General features: G+C 45.1%; 3 protein-coding genes across 3 annotated transcripts; 1 reads left to right on the forward strand and 2 right to left on the reverse strand.

Moving 5' to 3' along the window:
- Positions 1-6,802: 6,802 nt before the first annotated feature.
- LOC124690404 (plant intracellular Ras-group-related LRR protein 2-like) lies at positions 6,803-9,525 on the reverse strand. The gene is made up of 3 exons (XM_047223792.1): positions 8,827-9,525; positions 7,739-7,905; positions 6,803-7,424 (listed from the first exon to the last, which is right to left on the reverse strand). Exons 1-3 carry the CDS (start codon positions 9,523-9,525, stop codon positions 6,803-6,805), a joined length of 1,488 nt encoding a protein of 495 aa, XP_047079748.1.
- Positions 9,526-11,777: 2,252 nt separating this feature from the next.
- On the forward strand, positions 11,778-12,494 carry LOC124687867 (anaphase-promoting complex subunit 15-like). Its single transcript, XM_047221598.1, has 2 exons — positions 11,778-12,007; positions 12,097-12,494. The coding sequence occupies exons 1-2, from the start codon at positions 11,870-11,872 to the stop codon at positions 12,247-12,249; spliced, it is 291 nt and encodes a 96-aa protein (XP_047077554.1). The 5' UTR covers positions 11,778-11,869; the 3' UTR covers positions 12,250-12,494.
- A 2,120-nt stretch (positions 12,495-14,614) lies between these two features.
- On the reverse strand, positions 14,615-17,653 carry LOC124692744 (inorganic phosphate transporter 2-1, chloroplastic-like). The gene is made up of 3 exons (XM_047226174.1): positions 16,824-17,653; positions 15,850-16,041; positions 14,615-15,661 (listed from the first exon to the last, which is right to left on the reverse strand). Exons 1-3 carry the CDS (start codon positions 17,520-17,522, stop codon positions 14,849-14,851), a joined length of 1,704 nt encoding a protein of 567 aa, XP_047082130.1. The 5' UTR covers positions 17,523-17,653; the 3' UTR covers positions 14,615-14,848.
- Positions 17,654-19,422: the final 1,769 nt, after the last annotated feature.

The following is a 19,422-nucleotide window of genomic DNA, read 5'->3' on the forward strand; positions in this document are numbered from 1 at the left end:
TTCACCGGAAGCATCCAGAACACCCGAGAGTCGCCAGAGGGGGGCCCTGTGGGCCCCAGATGATAGGGTGGCGCGGCCTGGGCCCTGGCCGCGCCAGCCTATGGTGCCGCCGCCTCTTTAAAGCCTCCGTCGAGAAAACCCTGATACGAAGAACCACGATACGGAAAACCTTCCAGAGCCGCCGCCATCGCGAAGCCAAGATCTGGGGGACGGGAGTCTCTGTTCCGGCACCCTGCCGGAGCGGGGAAGTGCCCCCGGAAGGCTTCCCCATCGGCTCACCGCTGCCATCTCCACCGCCATCTTCATCTGCCGTAGCTGCTCCCATGAGGAGGGAGTAGTTCTTCATCGAGGCTCGGGGGCTGTCTGCGGTAGCTGTGTGGTTCATCTCTCTCCTATGTACTTCAATACAATAATCTCATGAGCTGCCTTACATGATTGAGATTCATATGATGATGCTTGTAATCTAGATGTCACTGTGCTAGTCAAGTGAGTTTTACTTATGTGATCTCCCGGAGACTCCTTGTCCCACGTGTGTAAAGGTGACGAGTAGTGTGCACCGTGTGGGTCTCTTAGGCTATATTTCCACGAGAATACTTACTCCAACGTTATGAATGGCGTAGTGAAGTGCTTATTTATATCTCTTTATGATTGCAATGTGTTTTGTATCACAATTTATCTATGTGCTACTCTAGTGATGTTATTAAAGTAGTTTATTCCTCCTGCACGGTGTAATGGTGGCGAGTGTGTGCATCGCATGTTAGTACTTGGCGTAGGCTATGATCATGATCTCTTGTAGATTGTGGAGTTAATTATCATTATGATAGTATTGATGTGATCTATTCCTCCTACATAGTGTGAAGGTGACGGTTGTGCATGCTTTGTGTTAGTACTTGGTTTAGTGGCGTTGATCTTTCTTGCACTCTAAGGTTATTTAAATATGAACATTGAATTGTGGAGCTTGTTAACTCCAGGCATTGAGGGTTCGTGTAATCCTACGCAATGTGTTCATCATCCAACAAGAGAGTGTAGAGTATGCATTTATCTATTATGTTATGTGATCAATGTTGAGAGTGTCCACTAGTGAAAGTCTAATCCCTAGGCCTTGTTCCTAAATGCGCTATCGCTTGCTTCTTTCTTGTTTTACTGCGTTACTACTTTGCTGCGTTACTCTTGCTTGTTCTTACATCTTTTGGGCAAAGCACTTTTAGGCCTATTCACCCCCTCTAGGCGACATCCGTGTCCTTTCGCCTTCCCCTCCTCCACCCCGCCGTCGTCGTCAACCTCCTCCTCCACCCTATCGTCGGTGAGCTCCACCTCTCCCCTCCCCTCCCTCCTCCTCCACCCCCGCCGTCGCCGTCAACCTCCTCCTCCACCCCTATCGTCGGTGAGCTCCACCTCTCCCCTCCCCTCCCTCTTCCTCTACCCCCGCTTCTGGATGTGTTGATGTTGTGCTCTCGGATGTTGTGCTCGATCTGGATGCTCTTGTGCCGCTCGTTGTTCTCTCGGATGTTGATGCTTGCTCTGGACAAAATTACGGAGAGGATGATGTTGTGCTCGATCCGGATCTTGTTGTCTGTCTTTGTTGTGTTCATCATGAATAAAAACAGTCCAACATTCTTTTTGTTTTCTTGTGCTTGTTAGCTATATATTTTTTCTATGCTCTACCCTGTGATGCTTGTGTGTTTGGAGCAAGCAGTCGGCATGGCATGTGAGAGAGAGCATGAGAGAGTTCTTGGGGGCAGAGATGATGGCAATATCAAGACCGGTCCTGCATTGGTCCTGCTTTGAATTAGTAAGATCAAGTAGTGGCTTGAGTTCCTGTTGGTAACCAATACCAACGGAGAGCTACTTCATTTTAAGTAGAATTTCTTTTAAGGACTCTAGCTAGATTAGAGGGGAAAAAGATTGCTGGTTTGTTGCCTATGATAATGGATCATCAAATGTTTCCCTTTGTCCCTGGTTGCCTCCTTAATTGATGCCTTATGATCCAAATGATCCAAGTCCCTTGCATGATCCCATTTGTCCCTAATGTTGCTTAAGATGAATAAATTCCCTCTAATCACCATTTGGAGATCAAGACTAGTTCTTGATATCTATTAGCTAGACTCCAATATTAAAAATGTCTCCCAAATATGGAGACAAACATTTTAACATTACCCCAATGTTATTTCTCTCAAATGGACAGTTTCGATGGTATGCTTGCTCCTCACCGTACTTTATCAATTCCTACTCGATCCTAAGTACCCATGAATATCCGGTGGTGTTCTTCTCGTGTTTAGTTACTCGTCAACACATGTGTTTGCATGTGTGTGTGAGCTGCTTGTAGTGTCACTTGACTATTCAAGTTTCAATGTTGGTTACTTTTCCTCTAGTGCAAGAAATGGTTGAGCAGATGTTTATCCACTGTTGGCCTTTATTCTTGGTAGCTCAAAGTGTCACGCACTTCACTGGATCATCAAATGTTTCCCTTTGTCCCTGGTTAATTGCCTCCTTAATTGATGCCTTATGATCCAAATTACTATATTATTGGATTGAGTGATATGACTACTGCTTGTTTGCTCTCCAAATTACCAAGTGATGAATATATAATCCCTTTGGAGCATCTGCCCCATGCTATATATGTGTATTTGACCATGCTTATGATGAATTTCTTTTAAGGACTCTAGCTAGATTAGAGAGGAAAAAGTTGCTGCTTTGTTGCCTATGATAATGGATCATCAAATGTTTCCCTTTGTCCCTGGTTGCCTCCTTAATTGATGCCTTATGATCCAAATGACCCAAGTCCCTTGCATGATCCCATTTGTCCCTAATGTTGCTTAAGATGAATAAATTCCCTCTAATCACCATTTGGAGATCAAGACTAGTTCTTGATTTCCATTAGCTAGACTCCAATATTAAATTCCCTCTAATCACCATTTCTTGGTGGCTTTGATGAAAATAGAGATATCCACGAGTAGGGGATCATGTAAATGAAAGCCATTGTGGTATCCTTTGAAGAAAATGGACTGTTTCGATGGTTTTAAAAGGCTAGGTGGTGCTAGGTGATTAAGTTGGCTACCAAGACTTGTCTCATCCGGTTAGGCTGGGATATGCTATGTGTTGTTGCTTGTTTAGGCATATCTATCACTTACTTGGATTTACTTGGTTCTTGATTGGCCTCTCTTTTGCCGGCATCACTTGGTCTATATACCAAGTGATGAATAATCCCTTTGGAGCATCTCGCTCCATGCATGCTATGTGTGTTTGAGCATCTTGACTTATGTCACCATGGTTCGCTGGTTTGTTGGTGTTTTTGTACTTGCCGATGATTAGATGGTTGGTCGATCACTCGTACACTCGGGGTGGAGCAAGTGAGCCTGGTGTGATGGCACAAGTATCAATATTTTGTGCATCCTACCTGGCCTCACTTACTCCATCCCTGGATGTTAATATTTGTTTCGACCAACAAAGTATGAGGCATTCCATTTAGTTCATACTAGCTAGCTACTTCTTAATTGCATTGGCCTTTTTTTCCATTTTAGTGCCGATGATTAAATTGTTTGGTCACTTGTACACTCTGGGGTGGGGCCAGTGAGCCTGGTGCGATGGCACAAATATCAATCTCTTGTGCATCCTACCTTGCCTCACTGACCCCATCCCGGAATGTTAATATTTCTTTCGACCAACAAAGTATGAGGCATATGATATCTAGTTGAGATACCACTTGGCTCTTTCTTCCATTTTAGTGCCGATGATTAGAATGTTTGGTCACCTATACGCCGCAATATACTTTGTAGACGGCCCCCCTTTCCCCGGCCGCCGTTCCGTGAACGAGTCTTTGACGAGACAACAACGCCGACTCTGCCTCTCCGGCGCATCACCACTTTTCTTCTCTCGCCGTCCGGTACGTGAACGAGTCCTTAATGCAAAGATGGTGCCAGCCTCCCTAGCATCATGCCGACCCCTGTTGCCGTGCTTCGAGCCGTGTCTCACGCGCCTCGCACTCTTCGCCTTTTGCGCGGTGAACGAATAGACTAATCGTTGGAATAAGGAAGCCGATGACGGCCGATCGCAATTTAATCTTGCGACCGGCCGTCATCGGTTTCCTTGTTGCAACGATCGGTCTATTGGTTCACCGGGCAAGAAGGCGAACGATGCAGGCGCGGGACCACTGACCTGAGCCTGCAGCACGGCCCGGCATAATGCTCGGGCAGGCCGGCACAGTCTTTGCATCAAGGACTCGTTCACTGGACGGCGAGGGACTGCCGTGATTCTGCGCCGGAGAGGCAGATCGGCGTCGTTGTGTCGTCAAGCACCCGTTCACGGAACGGCGGCCGGTGAAAGGGGGCCCTTCTGCAAAGTATATTGCGGTGTATACTGCAACTATGGTTTCTGACCATAGTATTTGTGTTGACCAACAATGTATGAGGCACTTATTCCATTTTGTCATTCCATTTGCTTTGAGATTTTCAAAATGCCGATGATTAAAATGTTTGGTCACCGTACACTCGGGGCGGCGTAAGTGAGCTCTGGTAAGATAGCACAAATATCAATCTCTTGTGCATCGGACTTGGTCTCACTTACGCCGTCCCTGAATGTTAGTATTTGTGTTGACCAACAATGTATGAGGCACTTATTCCATTTTTTCATTCCATTTGCTTTGAGATTTTCAAAATGCCGATGATTAAAATGTTTGGCCACCGTACACTCGGGGGAGGCGTAAGTGAGCCTGGTAAGATAGCACAAATATCAATCTCTTGTGCATCGGACTTGGTCTCACTTACGCCGTCCCTGAATGTTAATATTTGTGTTGACCAACAATGTATGAGGCATTTATTCCATTTCTCTTGTGCATCGGACTTGTTGCTCTCACTTTCTTCCATTTTCATCATAGTAGGAACTGGATGAAGACCCCGATGCAAGCGAGCCTGGTGGGTAGAGATGAGAGAGCAAAGGAGGAACCAGATGAAGACTACTTTGTATCTCGAAATTGTGAATTTTGTATGAATTAAGAGTTGTATGCAAAACATTTGACACTTGCCACTATATATGTATCTCGATCGGGATCTAAGTAATGTGATGATGATGTCTATGTTATATCTGTGCAATGTACATGATATTTATATTATATCTGAATGTTGCTGTATATAACCTGTATATTGCTTGTCTATAAACTGCATGTGTATAGCAGGCAGCACAAAATCGTGTATAATACAAGCAAATTCCGTGGCGCACTGAAAACCAATTCTGTGGCGCACGCTTTTCTGTGGCGCACCAAGAAACAAGTGCGCCACAGAAACCTTAATTCTGTGGCGCATGGGTCGGTGCGCCACAGAAACCTTATTTTTGTGGCGAAGTTTCTGTGGCGCACCTCCCGTGCGCCACAGAAGCTTATTTTTGTGCGCCACTGATGACGCTTTTCCTACTAGTGATAATTTTATGAATTGATATTTGGCCCAAACAAACGTGGAATATTCAGAGCTAGCTGATGAATTGGGGCTTCATTTTGTATGTTCTGTTGTCAAGGCCGACTATGTATTCTTACCATGTGGATTTTCCATCGCCAATTAACAGCCCTAAACATTTTGCACGTCGGGTGTTCGTGATGTGGACATATATGCAGATCCCAACATTTTACAAGAATCACCTTTTTGGGCTGTCATATAAAATCTGGCTACGCTAGGAGAACTGAATGTAAAATGGGTGTTTCTAAGCGTTTTACAAGGCAAAAGCCCTAGCCTTCTCGTGACAATTTTGGACATAATTATGTAGAGTTCCTGTGTCATTAGGGCTTTTCTAGTATGTCATGTGTGACACCAACACCACCTACATCGTCAATTTTCCTCAACATCATTCTCGCTGTCAACTTCGTGGTGCTCCTAGAACTTCCTTATTCATATTCATACAATCTATTCCACACTATATATGCTAATTGCATCTTTCTTCGGAAATGAGAACCTGGCCATCAACAACTGGCCTAGGAAAATAGAGCACGTTGGCACTGTGGTTAGAGAGAGAGAGAGCCAAGAATACTATTTGGAGGGGCATCATTGAACTAATGATTACCTGGAGGGGGCATATAGGAATTTTTTGACAAATTTGCAGACCAATACACATACAGTACTTTATAGGGGGCTTTCCTGAACAAAAATCACATAGGGGCCCTTCTTGTCATTTTTTTTTTTGAACTTTCTCTAACTTGTGGCGAACAAATTCTCTGAACGCATTTTGTGGCTTGTTGCCAAAATGATGCGTGCCAAAGTCTGGCCTAAACCAAACATGCCCCTAGTCCCCCATTCAAATGGGGAAATTTGAGCTGACATGGGTTTTCTCAACAACAACAAAAAAAGAGCTGATATGGGTTCAATTTTTCAGAGACAAACATCAGTTACAAACCCATATAAAAGAATAACATTAATAATGACAAAGACAATTAAGAAGGATACAAATATTGATCATCTCGAGTTGAGGACACTCTGCTTAGACAAGTAAACACAGTTGCTAGCACTGCACGTGTTTTTTTTACAACAGCGTGCCCCACTCTCTCAAATCTCGACACCTGACTGTGCTACAAAGTCCCATTATTGAACAATGCAACATGGCAACTGAAACTAGCAAATGGACGATGGTCCAGTAGTCTTGGTAAAACAACACAAAAGGAAGACCAGGAAAGAAGAATGGCTCACATGGTTCTTCGGTTGTCGTTCCGTCAGGCAGGCAGGCGCAATTCCAGTAACGATCCTATGACGTGCATGCAGAGAAATGTATATACATTCGACCGATCGAGCAGTGAGACGAGGAGGAGCTGCTGGCTGGCTCTCCCTCACAGCTCCTGCTCGAGGAACTTGTCCTCCTCCGCCGCCGTCTCCTGCTTCGCCCAGGTGCTCAGCGACGACACGCTGCGGGACAGCCACGCGATCGGAGACGACGCCTTGGGGCTCTCGGCCGCCACGATGGCATTCCTCCGCCGCTCCTCCTCGTCCTGCAGCCTCTTGGTCATGTACTCCCTCACCGCGCCCGCCCCCTTGGCGACCACCTCACTGGGCGGCACGGCCAGCGGGTTCTGGTCCAGGCAGAGGCGCTCGAGCCGCTCCAGGCGGCCGAAGCAGTCCGGCAGCTCGTGTATCTGGTTGTTGCTGAGGTCGAGCTCGCGGAGGCCGAGCAGGTCGCAGAATGAGGCCGGCAGGTCGCGCATGTCGCTGAAGTTGCTGCTGAGGTTGAGCGACTCGAGCGCCACCAGGTTGCCGAAGGCGGTGGGCAGGCCGTGGAGCTCGTTGAAGTGCGCGTCCAGGAGGCGCAGGGACCGCATCTCGCAGATGGAGGACGGCAGGGAGCGTAGCTTGTTAAGGTGCACCCACAGCTTCTGCAGGTTCACCAGCTCGTGGCCGATGCCCGTCGGGAGGTACGCCAGGACGTTGTAGCTCGCGTCCAGCTCCACCAGTGACCTAGAGTAGTTTCAACGTCGAGCGATTAGCATTTCTAGATTGGACATATTAATGTTTAAAATAGCCGGCTACAGGATATAGTCGCGGTCTTCCAAAACAGCTATAGCCCGGCTATAGCCTGACTATAGCCGGCTATTTAAGTACTTTGGCACCTTTTAGCGGGCTAATGCAGTTAGCCGCACCATGCGGGAAAGGCTATAGCCCGCTATAGCCCAGCTATAGCCGGCTATTTTAAACTATGCATATTATGCAGCGGACGCGAAATGGAATGGATCCAGTGTCACGAAGATGCAGCATGGACGCTTGGGGGTTACCTGCATTTTGAGATGCTGTCCGGCAGAGTCCTCAGCTTGTTGCCGGAGACGTCGAGAATCTTCAGGTTGGAGAGGAGCCCGATGGAGTCCGGCAGGGCGACCAAGGCGTTGGAAGCGAGGCGGAGTTCTTCCAGGTGTTCAAGCCCGCCAATGGCATCTGGGACAGCCTGCAATCTCCAGCAAAAACTATCGATCAAACAGGGTACAAAGATGCATGAGTCTTGAAAAATGTTTTATGTGAAACAGATAAATTTTGACTGGTTACAATCTTCGATATGGGAGAAATTAACGCGTACGAGATACTCGAATTCACAATGTTCTTCTGGCTGCAAGCCTGCGATACCTGAATTTATCACATTCTTTTCTAAATATCCGAACGCCAGAACAAAAGTTGGTGATACAATTTCTACTCTATCAGGATTTAGGTCCATTGCCGGAATTTTATGGTAACAGCTGGTAACCTGATTTACCGCTGCCCCTGAGAAATCTTATCTTTACACCAGACAGAAAATTGAATCTGGGCACAATTCATGCAAATTCAACAAATTTTATCTCAAAATTCCATGCAGCAAATGAGCAAAATGCTGGTACCCCCAGGTTACTGGACTCCTCTGTAAAAAAAAAATCCAAACCGATGGCATAAAGTCATAAACCATTTCATCTACTTCGCACATAATTTCTCAATTATCAAATCAACAAATCCTATGAACCAACACTTATGCTGACGTATAAATCAAGAAGTAAAATCTCCTAACATAAACAAGACACGGATCCATCATCCAATGCCTCGATCTATTTCCTGAGCTATTCTATTAATACAACAATCTTAACTAGTAATTAACATTGCATTATAGACCTAGCGCAATAGTATCAAAATCTACATAACGCTCGAAGGCCCGATCCGCGAGATCGGACGATCGGTCACCCGCATTTACCGGATAGGCTAATGATCCGAAATTACCATTCTCCCATCGATCGATGATTGATCTGAACGCATCTCTAAATGTAGCAGTGTACAACGAAATGAATGGCGACGACAAGCAGGTAGACAGAGCAATTCATGGGGGCGTGTGTGAGTGAATCCTGACCTGGAGCTGGTTGCGCGAGACGTCGAGCACGATGAGGCCGCGGATCCGGCCGAAGTGCTCGGGCAGGTGGCGCAGCTGCCGGTCGGCGAGGATCACTCTCTCCACGACCTTCCCTTCCTCCGCCTCCTTGAGCACCCGCACCACCTCCTCGTCCACAGCGCCGGACCCCTCGTCCTCCCCTCTCTTGCCGCCGGCCTCCACCACGTCCCTCCCGTGCATGGCCATCCGGTACACCCGCTCGAGCTTCTCCTCCGCCTCCCGCAGCAGGGCCCCGTACGCCTCGTGCTCCTCGTCCAGCCGCACCACCTCCCGGCTCGCCGCCACCTTCTCCTCGATCTCCTCCTGCCCCGGCCCGACGGGGTCTCCCACCTGGGCGTGCGATCGGAGGAAGGCGCGAGCGGCGTCGACGAGCTCGTGGTCGGGGCGGGGGTCGAGGTGGCGGATCGCGTCGCGCGCGCAGGTGATGTCGGCGACGGCGCGCGTCATGGAGGCGAGGACGGACGGGTGGCGGAGGCCCGGCATGCGCTCCACGAGCTCGAACTCCGCGGGGCCCGACGGGGCGCGCGGGGACGGGGACGGCGGCGGCGGCTGCTCGGGGTCGCGCGGGGAGGACAGCCTCGGCGACCCCGTCTTGATCGAGGGGAGCCGCCGGAGCACGTAGGCGAGGATCGGGTGTGAGGTCGGGGACGGATCGGCCATGGTCGGTGGCGATGGCGGAATGGCGGTTCCGGTTTGATCAGTGCGAGGGGAATCGAAATTCGCAAGGGAAGAAGAAGATAGCGCGGCTCGACGAGATCCCAACGGTGATTCGGAATTTATATGTGGCGGGGCGACGTGGAGGGATCGAGAAGCTGGGGGCCTGAATCTTCAGCAAATGGGTTGTGTGCCGTTGGATCGACTGTCAACCGTCCAGATCGAGCAAAACTCTAGAACAGCATGCCCGGTTTTTTTTTATCGCAATTGAGAGCAAGGATCAAATTGCTCCGATGTGTTGAAATCAATTCGTTTTGTACTGCTCTCAAAAAGAAGTTCCTTTTGTACTCCCTCATCCACAATTCAGTGTATAAGTACAATCAATTTAATATGTTACCCTAAAAAAATTAAACGAATCTGCGGCATCTTTTTCGCGGTAGAGAGAGTACTTCTTCTCTTCGCTAGGGAGTATCATTGCTTGCTTGGTGATACAATAATTGGTTAAATCGATTTTGTATCCTTAGTATTAGGTTTTTAGCATAAAATGTCTTATTTTTAAAATATAATTTGTTCATAATATTTGGTTATTTTATACTATTCTCCTGTTTTATGTTAGTTCTTGCTAATTTAGTATAAATATATAAAGTTATATTAAATCAGAGATAACTAATATAAAACAGAGGAAGTATTTTTTTTTGTTGCAATGGTATGACCGGATCCACAACAAAAATGCGTGAAGACCCATTCCTAGTAAGTTTCACATGTGTTAATTTGAGCGGTGGGCATTACTGCTTCTATTCTGGGGGATGAAACCGTTTGCTGCTTGGGCGAGCACGGACAGAGTGGATCATCAATGGATAAGTATGTGAGGACGATTTTTCTGTACACCGAAGAAGAACGCTGTGCGACAAAAACGGGCAGCTCCTCCTCGGATGACTCTTCCGGAAATTTTGCATTCTCACCAAGGAAATAGAAATTATCAAGACTCGCCGAGAAACATCGAGAAACGCTTCGTCTCATCGATAGTTTTTTCTTGAAAACAGAAATCATTATACGAATTATGCCATGACCGTACGGTACGAAAACATAAAACTTCCATTGTTGATTATCGCCTACGTGCACACGAGAAACACTCCATCCATGGCTCCATTTGAAATTGCAGGTTTCAAATATGAAGGAACACACCCATTTTACCTCCTCAAGGTTTGCTTGTTTTACATTCTTTTAGGGTTTCTTTATGTCTCAATTGATCGATATTTTCTTAAGTCTCAGTTACCTAAAAAACGTATGACCTTAGTTCAGAGAAAAGTGCAACTCGTTCTATTTACATTTCTTTAAAACCATAGTCGTATTTTTTTGGGTGACTATGACCGAGACATAGCAATTTTTTTTATTATACTTGAACTCACTAATTTACCAGAGCTATATTGCTTTATCAAATTACAAAACACACAAAGTACAACATAAATTTCGATACATCATCACCATGGAGAAAGGTGCGGGTCACGAGGACTTCCCCACCACACCTATTTCTAAAGGGATACCCAAGTTCTTCGATAATAGTAGATGGCAATTTAGATGCCGACTAACTATAAATGTGTGATTTTCTTGTTTGAAAAAGACAATATAGACGCAAATGCTCATAACTATAAAGGTGTGCTCATGCTCCAAACATTTCAACACCAAATAAGAACCGTCCTCTTCGAACCATCACGTTACATCGACATCAACAATGAAAATTCATACCTTTTGCACCACGAGAAACATGCAAGTATCTTATTTTTGGTGGAAAATATGCACATGTTTATTGTTACAATTTTTAGAGAATATACACTATCCACTTCATACTATTATAAGTTTAGCATTTGTGGCCGTCAAATGTTTTTAGATCTAATCATTAACATAGAACAAATTACCGACATTAGCATCAACAAATGTTACTAGGTTTGCTATGAAATCGTTTTTGTAATAGTTTCATAAATATAGGTAAAATTGTTTTAAACAATCTGTTTTCATCGAAACTTATATGGTGAAAACGATTGTTTTCAGAAAACCTGATATTTTTAGAGAAAAAAAACTAGAAAATATTGGCATCCAGAACGGGCCAATACTGCGAACCAAAGTGAATACCCCTGCTGCTGCTGGGCCAGAACGCCAGCCAGGCCCTCCTGCTGGCCCAGCAGCTCCCAGGCAACTGCATTCGAACGGAACACCCACAAAAGAGGAAAAATCCCCACGCTGGTCACGGCCAGTCCACATTTCAGTCCGAAGCCAGTCTTCACGAGTCGAAGCCATCTCTCCCGGCCTTCCCCCAACTGGCGGCGGCGGCGGCGGAGGTTGTCAAGCGAATATGCTGCAGTTCCCGGCGATGATGCGGCAGTGGCCGTCGCCGCCGCTGATCCCGGCGTCCACGCTCCTCCCCGTGCACGTCACCACCCAGGAGGACGAGCTCCTCCTCGCCATGGCCGAGTCCGATCTCGAGGACAAGGTACTGCTAGCTGCTCTCCCCCTTCCTTTCCTTTCCCCCCACCGCTCCCCGCGCCACTAACGAATTCAACCCCCCACTGCTCCTGTCAGCTGAACGCGATCCGCAAGACCAACAGCAACCTGGTGATCATAGGCAAGCCCACCAACGACATCAAGGAGGAGTACGACGCCGAGGTGGAGGAGGACGACGCCGACAACGTCGATGAGTCCGACGGCGACGACTTCGACCAGGAAACCGGCTGACCCGACCAGGCCTTCATCGCTTGACGCGGCGTGTCCTGAGACAGTTCCCTATCTGCGAACCTAGCTGTACGCTTGTTGCAGCTCGAGATCCCCAATTACCTGTTGTTAGTGCTGTAGATCGATTTGTGCAAGCTATCGTACTTTGCTGTGCTACATGGTGTTTCGATGATTGGGGGGCTTCCTGGTCCTTGGATTAGCATGTTAATGCTGTGTTACATATTAATCGAAATGCCGATTTTAATCCATCACTCTGTGAATGCGTTACTGCCTGCTGTTTCTTGTTCAAGTTTCTTCACAGTGGTTCAGTGATACTGGCTATGTATGTTTGCAAGATAGGAACATGTGATGAGTACCTTATGTTCCTTTTGTGAAGCACACTCTGTGTAAACTGTGATGATCGATGTATGGTAGTGTCATTTAACTATGAGATGAGATTAGAGACAGAGATCGGAACAGACTAGTAGCCTTTGAATTAGAGATAGAGTTCAATTAGGTATTAGTTACGTAGGATCCAAGTAGGCCATATCTGTATAAGGGGAAGCACTTATCTAGTGTTGGGCAAGCAATGGATCAGTTAATAGTTCTTTACAAGGACTGGGTTATAGCCCAGTGACAGAGGCGCAGTGGCGCGTCTACACTGGACCAGGTTCGACTCCCTGTATTCAGGGAATTTAGCCACATTGGTTAGATTTCATTGGATTTCATTGGATTGCTGGGGCTTACTGTTCTCCTTAATAAATTGCCACAGGGATCCTTCCCTGTTTGTATTGATTTTTTTTAATTGTTTCTTAGTGTTGTCTAGTCGAGTTATCATGCAATTGTCTGACAATTATTACATTAAGAATTAAACAAAATACAAAGTTTATTTGTTTCTGCAGGAACATCTATATATGTTGTAGAAACAGAGTCGTGTAGCTGAAAATTTGACTACAGTATTCGTTTGCAAATTGTGCTTTTTGACTAATTTATCCAATCTTATATTTATTTTTGGTGGTCCGTAGACACCACATTAATCCATGTCATCAGAGCCATACGAACCGTTGGATCTTTCATCATCGATGGAGAGAGCTACTTTATGCTTGGCAGAAATACTTCCGCGTCCGTAGGGTCTTTGGGTGGCAATATGAATCTGGGGCTGACCTAGTGACCTTCATGTAGAGGATTAGGAAACTTCCAATCTGGTTGGTGCTCCCCGTGTAATTGTGTATCACAATGGCTATGTGTGGTTACATTTATATATCTCTGTGAAATAGTTCAAACTCTTCTGTTCTGTCATGTTCTTTATTTTCTTTGTATGTTAAGGAGTCAACACCATGCATGACGTGATCCATGCCATGTAATAGTGTATTGCAATGGCTATGCGATCTGTGATCTTTTCCGTGCGCCATCTCTATGTATCTATAGTTTCATGCCCCTGATCCATGCCATGAATGCAGTATACCTTTTGGATCCACCCTTACATGCATGATAGCCTGCATGATCAAGATTCCATATAATCTGTCATTGATCTCATGAACCTATTGGATTTAAGAAGAGTGCAGTTTAATGTTGATCGATTCCAATTAACAACATTCACTCATGTATTCATAAATATAAAAAGTCCTGCTGTGTTACCGATAGACCACGTTTGCATACAAATTCTAAGTTTGTACATTGGATCTGACAAATCATATGTCCCATCATGTCTTAGCCATGGAAATACTGATATTTGAATCAATTCAAACAAGAGCTCTAACACAATGTTATAACCTTAATGACACACGCTTTGGTGTGTGTTCTAGAAAAAATAGTACAAACTTACTAAGAAAATGGTACTATGATATGAAGGTGGTATGTACTAACTCCGTGCGTACCACCGAGATCTTAAACGATACTACCTCTGTTCCTAAATATAAGACGTTTTGGGAGTTCAAATAATATATCTTAAACGGAGTGAGTAATATATTAAGTGTATTTCTTTCTTTTTATATGGTTAGTCCATGTAGATTTATTTAAATGTACCTACTTATTTCTGTTGTTCAACAAAAAATAAATCTGGCCCTTGCAGGTGCTTGGGTTGATGACCCGTTCCCTTAATCTCATTTTTTTATTTGATTGACTTTTGAAAATTCTACATTCTTTCAATGACGAACATGCCTTTTAGCATTTATCATGTGGTTCTTCCATTTTGGCTAGAGGAAAAGGAAGACCGTGTATATAGTTGCTTTGAGACAACAATATCTTTCTGTGTAACACAATTACAAGGATATTAGACCAACCTGTGTCTATTATGTATGATCAATTAATCATATCTCTACAAGAAATTATGATATTCCACCTTGTGGTAGAAAATAGAAGATATAGATAATACAATGTGCATTAGAGATTAAAAAGACAAAGAAGCTGGGAGTCTGTAATATGATTATTTACCAAAGGCCCTTTCTCCTAATCATGTGTTTTGTTGCCAGGAAAATGATTATTTTCTCTGACAAATCTTTTCAAGTTTTCTGCTGGAAACTTTCAGACGGCTCATCTATTCACTGTTGTATGTCTTTTGCATAATAAAAATTTAGGGACAACAGGCTGTACCTCTCAAAACAGCAATTATCTCACAAAGTACTCACATAAAGTATTTCAGAATCTTGGTCAAGATCAATGTATAGAAGACTGATAGCAAAGCACCAACTGGAATTGTGATCAACCATGAGACCACAATTTCCCGCACTGTCTCTGATCTGACTCTGTTGAGCCCTCTTGCAAATCCCACACCCATCACTGCACCAACAAGTGTATGTGTAGCAGATATTGGCAACCCAAGCTTAGATGCAAACAAGACCACAGAAGCCGCCGCAAACTCTGCTGCAAACCCCCTTGTGGGTGTTAATTCAGTGATTTTCTTGCCAATTGTTGCTATCACTCTATAACCCCACATTGTAAGCCCTGCGACAATTCCAAAACCACCCCAAGCAAGGACTTCGGTTGGTATGACTATCTCAGCGCTGCTTGCTACGCCCTGAAGAAGGGACAAAGCTGCTGCCAGAGGCCCTATGGCATTGGAGACATCATTGCCTCCATGAGCGAATGACATGAAGCATGCTGACAGGACCTGCATGTAGCCAAATACGCCATAGACGATCTGCAATTGAGCTCCTCTAGGACCAGCAACGTCAAATCCACCTTGCTGAACATCTGTATTGTCAGCCGATGCGATCTTTTCTGCTTCTGAAGACAGCAGGTCACCAAGTTGTTTTTTTATTGCCCTGCTAACAAAGATGGCTCCTATTGCCCCACAAGCTAATGCTTGCAGCACTGCAATATGAAGTATCTTGCTGAGAGGGAAAGCGGCAAACGAGATTGCAGTGACACCAGTAAAAACTGCAATTGGTGCAGAAGCAGCTGCAGCCTGGCCTGGATTTGGTGCGCTGTATACGAACTGAAGTGAAAAATGGTTAGTAAATAAATAACCTTTTTTGTCTATTTATTGAATATATTTTTGTGTCTTCTGTTTATGAGAGTTTCTGTGCTATCTACTCAATAAGGTATCTGACTGACCACATATTTTGCAATGATTTCTTGTTTTTTCATTTTGCATGTTGCAAGTAAAATTAGCACAGTACTCACCCTGCGTATGCACTTGTAAACAAGAAATGAGACCGCAGCACCCATCAATGGAGAAATAACCCAGGATGAAGATACTCTAGCCAAGGAGCTCCAGAAAACTGCATTGACCCCTCCATATACCAGTCCAAAACCAACCATGGCGCCAACAATACAATGTGTAGTTGACACAGGCCAGCCGTAAGAGGAAGCAACCTAAGAAATAAAAACCGGTAATTCAAACAGATGCTCATGAATGTTAATATGCTACATTTTCAATCCTGTCAAGCCAAGTGCACTGCTATAGATGCATTAGATTTGGATTATGAAAGATATGTTTGGCCACATGCTAATCACATTGAATTTTCACTCAATTATATCAATATCATAACTCCATTGCAAAAATATAACCAAGTAATGCAATCAGTGATTCACCTTGAATAATGCAAAGAAGTATCTTACTCAGCATAGTAGTTTTAGTTAACGTTGTACTCATTTATTGATTCTGTACGTCCTCTAGTTTAAATAGTTGTTCAAAGTTTAGATAGCAACCTTTGTTAATTGGAAGTGAGGTGCACATGAATTTTGCACTGATGATCCCGAATTTCCCTATAACTGGATCCCAAAAATAAAAATGCATTTCTATATCAATTAGGCTAAAACCATGAGTTATTTAGTTAAATGTTGAATCTATTTTCTCTTTGTTGAGTTGTTACTTCTTCTTAGGGTAAAAGGTTCTCGTGCATTATATTATAGAATTTGCGAGCTATAACTTGCCAGTACTCCACCAACTCTACAAGTGCCTAGGTTTTCCCTGTTTGATAGATGAAGCTATTCTAGTGCCATAAATATGCCTCTGAGGGTGTCTTAGATCTTTTTTAGACTGAAGCTGGGGGAAGCTTCAGTAATTTCATGATGCTGATAGAACTAAGGGACTAGGTCATCTGATTGGCATGGTATAGCAAACCTGAAAATGGTTATTGGGGATGGAATGTTACCTGCAACCATGTACCAGCAGCAGCAAGGGAGGAGAGCAATCCAGCGAAGAGCAGAGGATCATTTCCTTGGAAGACAGACGTGACGAGGATGCCCTTCTGCATGGTGCTGGTGACATGGGTACCCATAAGGAATGCACCAGAGAACTCTAGCACAGCTGCAGTCAGCACTGCCTGCCGGAGTGTCAGAGCTCCAGATCCTACTGACGTCCCCATGGCGTTTGCCACATCATTCGCTCCGATATTCCATGCCATGTAGAATCCTGACAACAGGGTCAGATAGGCCAACACCTTCATTTTGGTCGTCCCATGAAAGATCAGCGAGCGCATCGCCAGTGGCACGGTCAGAGCTGCAAATGCAATCACCACGGATATTGAAATCGCCATCCGTGGTGAAATATGGAATGCCTTTGCCATCTCTGACAGCTCGGATCCCCCGTTCTGCTCATCCGAGGAATCTGGTTTTGCGCTGGAGCCATCGTCAGCATTTGCAAATGAGGATAGTGTGGCGCGCGGAAGCCCCAGGCGTGAGCTCACTGTCTTGGCAGATGACACTTTGACCAGAGGGAGGCGCCTCGGACAGTGAATGCTAGGTGGCAGCTGGGCGGCAGGGCGATGGAGCAGGAGAGCGGCAGCCGCAGCTCGCCCCCCTGCTCCAGCATGTGCACGTGCAATGGAAAAGAAAGGAGAAGATTGAGACATGGAGTGGCAGAAGGAAAAACCAGGGGGTGGCGAGTACAGAAGCACGAAGAAGAAAGAGGATGAGATGATTAATGGGGAGGAGAAGAGGAAGGAGAAGTGGTGGCCATAGGAGCGTGTTGGAAGAATTGAGCATCGTTATGTGGATGGAAGGAAGAGCTTGCTTTGTGTGGTGGCCCAGCTCAGGCTGGGACGAACGAGTGGTGGGAAGGAATGAGTGGTGCAAGGGGATATCGGCGAGATTCCTGCCTAATCCATAATCTGAGGTTGCAGCCGACTGACTGTTTTCAGTTGCAGGGATCGTTTGGATCTCCCTTCCGTTCCCTCCAGCCTGTTTGTTCTGATGATCTGAGTACATGTCTCTTCCTGTTGTTTTGATTCTTTAATGTGGCGTGCAGCTTGGCATTCGCATCTTCTAGGGATGTTGGATTTTGAAGTCTTCTGCAGATATTTCTTCTGTTCCTTATGTGGTTTCCTATCTGGTGCTAGATTAAGTAAATTCCTGAAATGTCACAAGTATTTTACTGTTCTTACTGCCCCTGATGTGTGCTTGTGTTACCACATACTCCGTCCGTCCATAAAAGGATGCCAAAGATTTGTCTAAATTCAGATCTATCTATACTGTAGAATCTGTAGATACTTGCGACAATCTTTTATCGACAGAGGTTGTACTATACATTTACCAGTACCAGCAATATTTACTGATAATAATGCACATGAGTGTTGGGTGGAGTGATGGACTTTTCTGTGGGTACTCTTTCACCCTGCGGGAATTTCTTGAACAAAACAGCTATAGTCCAGGTTTATGATGCTGCATTGTGATTTCCTTTTGCCATTTTGCTCTAGTAAATCGGGGCGTTGCTGTGCTACTAGCCAAGGAGTCAAGGACCACAGGGGGGAAACTAACCACGTCCACTTGTGCTCCAAACGGCCGCCGATAGGAATCATCGGCGTCCTTGTCCTTTCAGGCTCGGATCAGATCATCAGATATGGGATACCTGATCTTGTCTTCTTCTGCTTCGTGCTGTATACTAGCCTTCTTTTTCTCTCTTTTGAAGTATTCAGTACGTAGTAATATCAAAATCTTGAGATTTGGACAAGAAACTTCTTCCATTGTCTCTCGCCCGATTGTTCTGGCCACATATCCATGCAAGCCTGTCCGATGTGAGCAAATTACTTATTTGAAGGATTAGTTCAGTATAACAGTTGCTTTTAATCTACTGTTTCCGACATGTAAACTTATACAGTAGATAGCTTCTTTTCGGTTTTCAAAACTGGAATATTTCGCTGAAATTGCATTCTTTTCCACTAAATGAATTTTGTCTTGTAACACTAGCGTGGCATCACGAAATTGAAAATGCCAAACCGAACATAACAGCTCGGAGTCCATGTGTGAGATGGCATCTACTCCCTCCGTTCCTGTTCAATCAACGCGAGGGAGACAAGACTAATGAACAAATTACATTTTGACTCAAGTCAATTAAATCCGAACAGAGATAGTATGTGCTTGTGCTAGGTGAAGGCCCAGATGTGCATAGGTCCAAGAAGCCTCGTCTTGGACTCTTTGCCTACTATTTTTCCAGGCTGGCATGGTCTTGGGTGTATTGGTCATTTTGCTCTATCTAGTTTGTTCTCTCAGTCTTCACCCACTCCAATCAGTTCTCAAACCCTTTCATCATTTTTTTTCCCTCCAACAACTTGGATATATGTTTTTCACTTTGCCAGCATGCATTCTGCTGCCGGAGCTCACCATGGGAGACAAGAAAGAAACCACTTGGCACTGACCTCCATGAATCGTAGGTTGACACACCTTGTTTCTCCTGGAGCTTGTTCCCTTTGTCTCCAGTGATGCAAGGGGATCAGATAGGATGTTGCCAGACCAGGGGTGGAGAGTATGGGTTTA

This window comes from Lolium rigidum, chromosome 2 (assembly GCF_022539505.1).
Source record: "Lolium rigidum isolate FL_2022 chromosome 2, APGP_CSIRO_Lrig_0.1, whole genome shotgun sequence".
Lineage (NCBI taxonomy): Eukaryota > Viridiplantae > Streptophyta > Magnoliopsida > Poales > Poaceae > Lolium > Lolium rigidum.

Coding starts and splice junctions, on each gene's coding strand:
- LOC124692744 (XM_047226174.1), bottom strand. CDS start 17,522: ATGTCTCAATCTTCTCCTTTCTTTTCCATTGCACGTGCACATGCTGGA. Junction 16,042..16,823: donor CTGCTGGTACATGGTTGCAG/GTAACATTCCAT, acceptor TTTATTTCTTAG/GTTGCTTCCTCTTACGGCTG. Junction 15,662..15,849: donor TTTACAAGTGCATACGCAGG/GTGAGTACTGTG, acceptor TTTTCACTTCAG/TTCGTATACAGCGCACCAAA.
- LOC124690404 (XM_047223792.1), bottom strand. CDS start 9,525: ATGGCCGATCCGTCCCCGACCTCACACCCGATCCTCGCCTACGTGCTC. Junction 7,906..8,826: donor TCTCGCGCAACCAGCTCCAG/GTCAGGATTCAC, acceptor TGGAGATTGCAG/GCTGTCCCAGATGCCATTGG. Junction 7,425..7,738: donor GACAGCATCTCAAAATGCAG/GTAACCCCCAAG, acceptor AAACTACTCTAG/GTCACTGGTGGAGCTGGACG.
- LOC124687867 (XM_047221598.1), top strand. CDS start 11,870: ATGCTGCAGTTCCCGGCGATGATGCGGCAGTGGCCGTCGCCGCCGCTG. Junction 12,008..12,096: donor AGTCCGATCTCGAGGACAAG/GTACTGCTAGCT, acceptor TGCTCCTGTCAG/CTGAACGCGATCCGCAAGAC.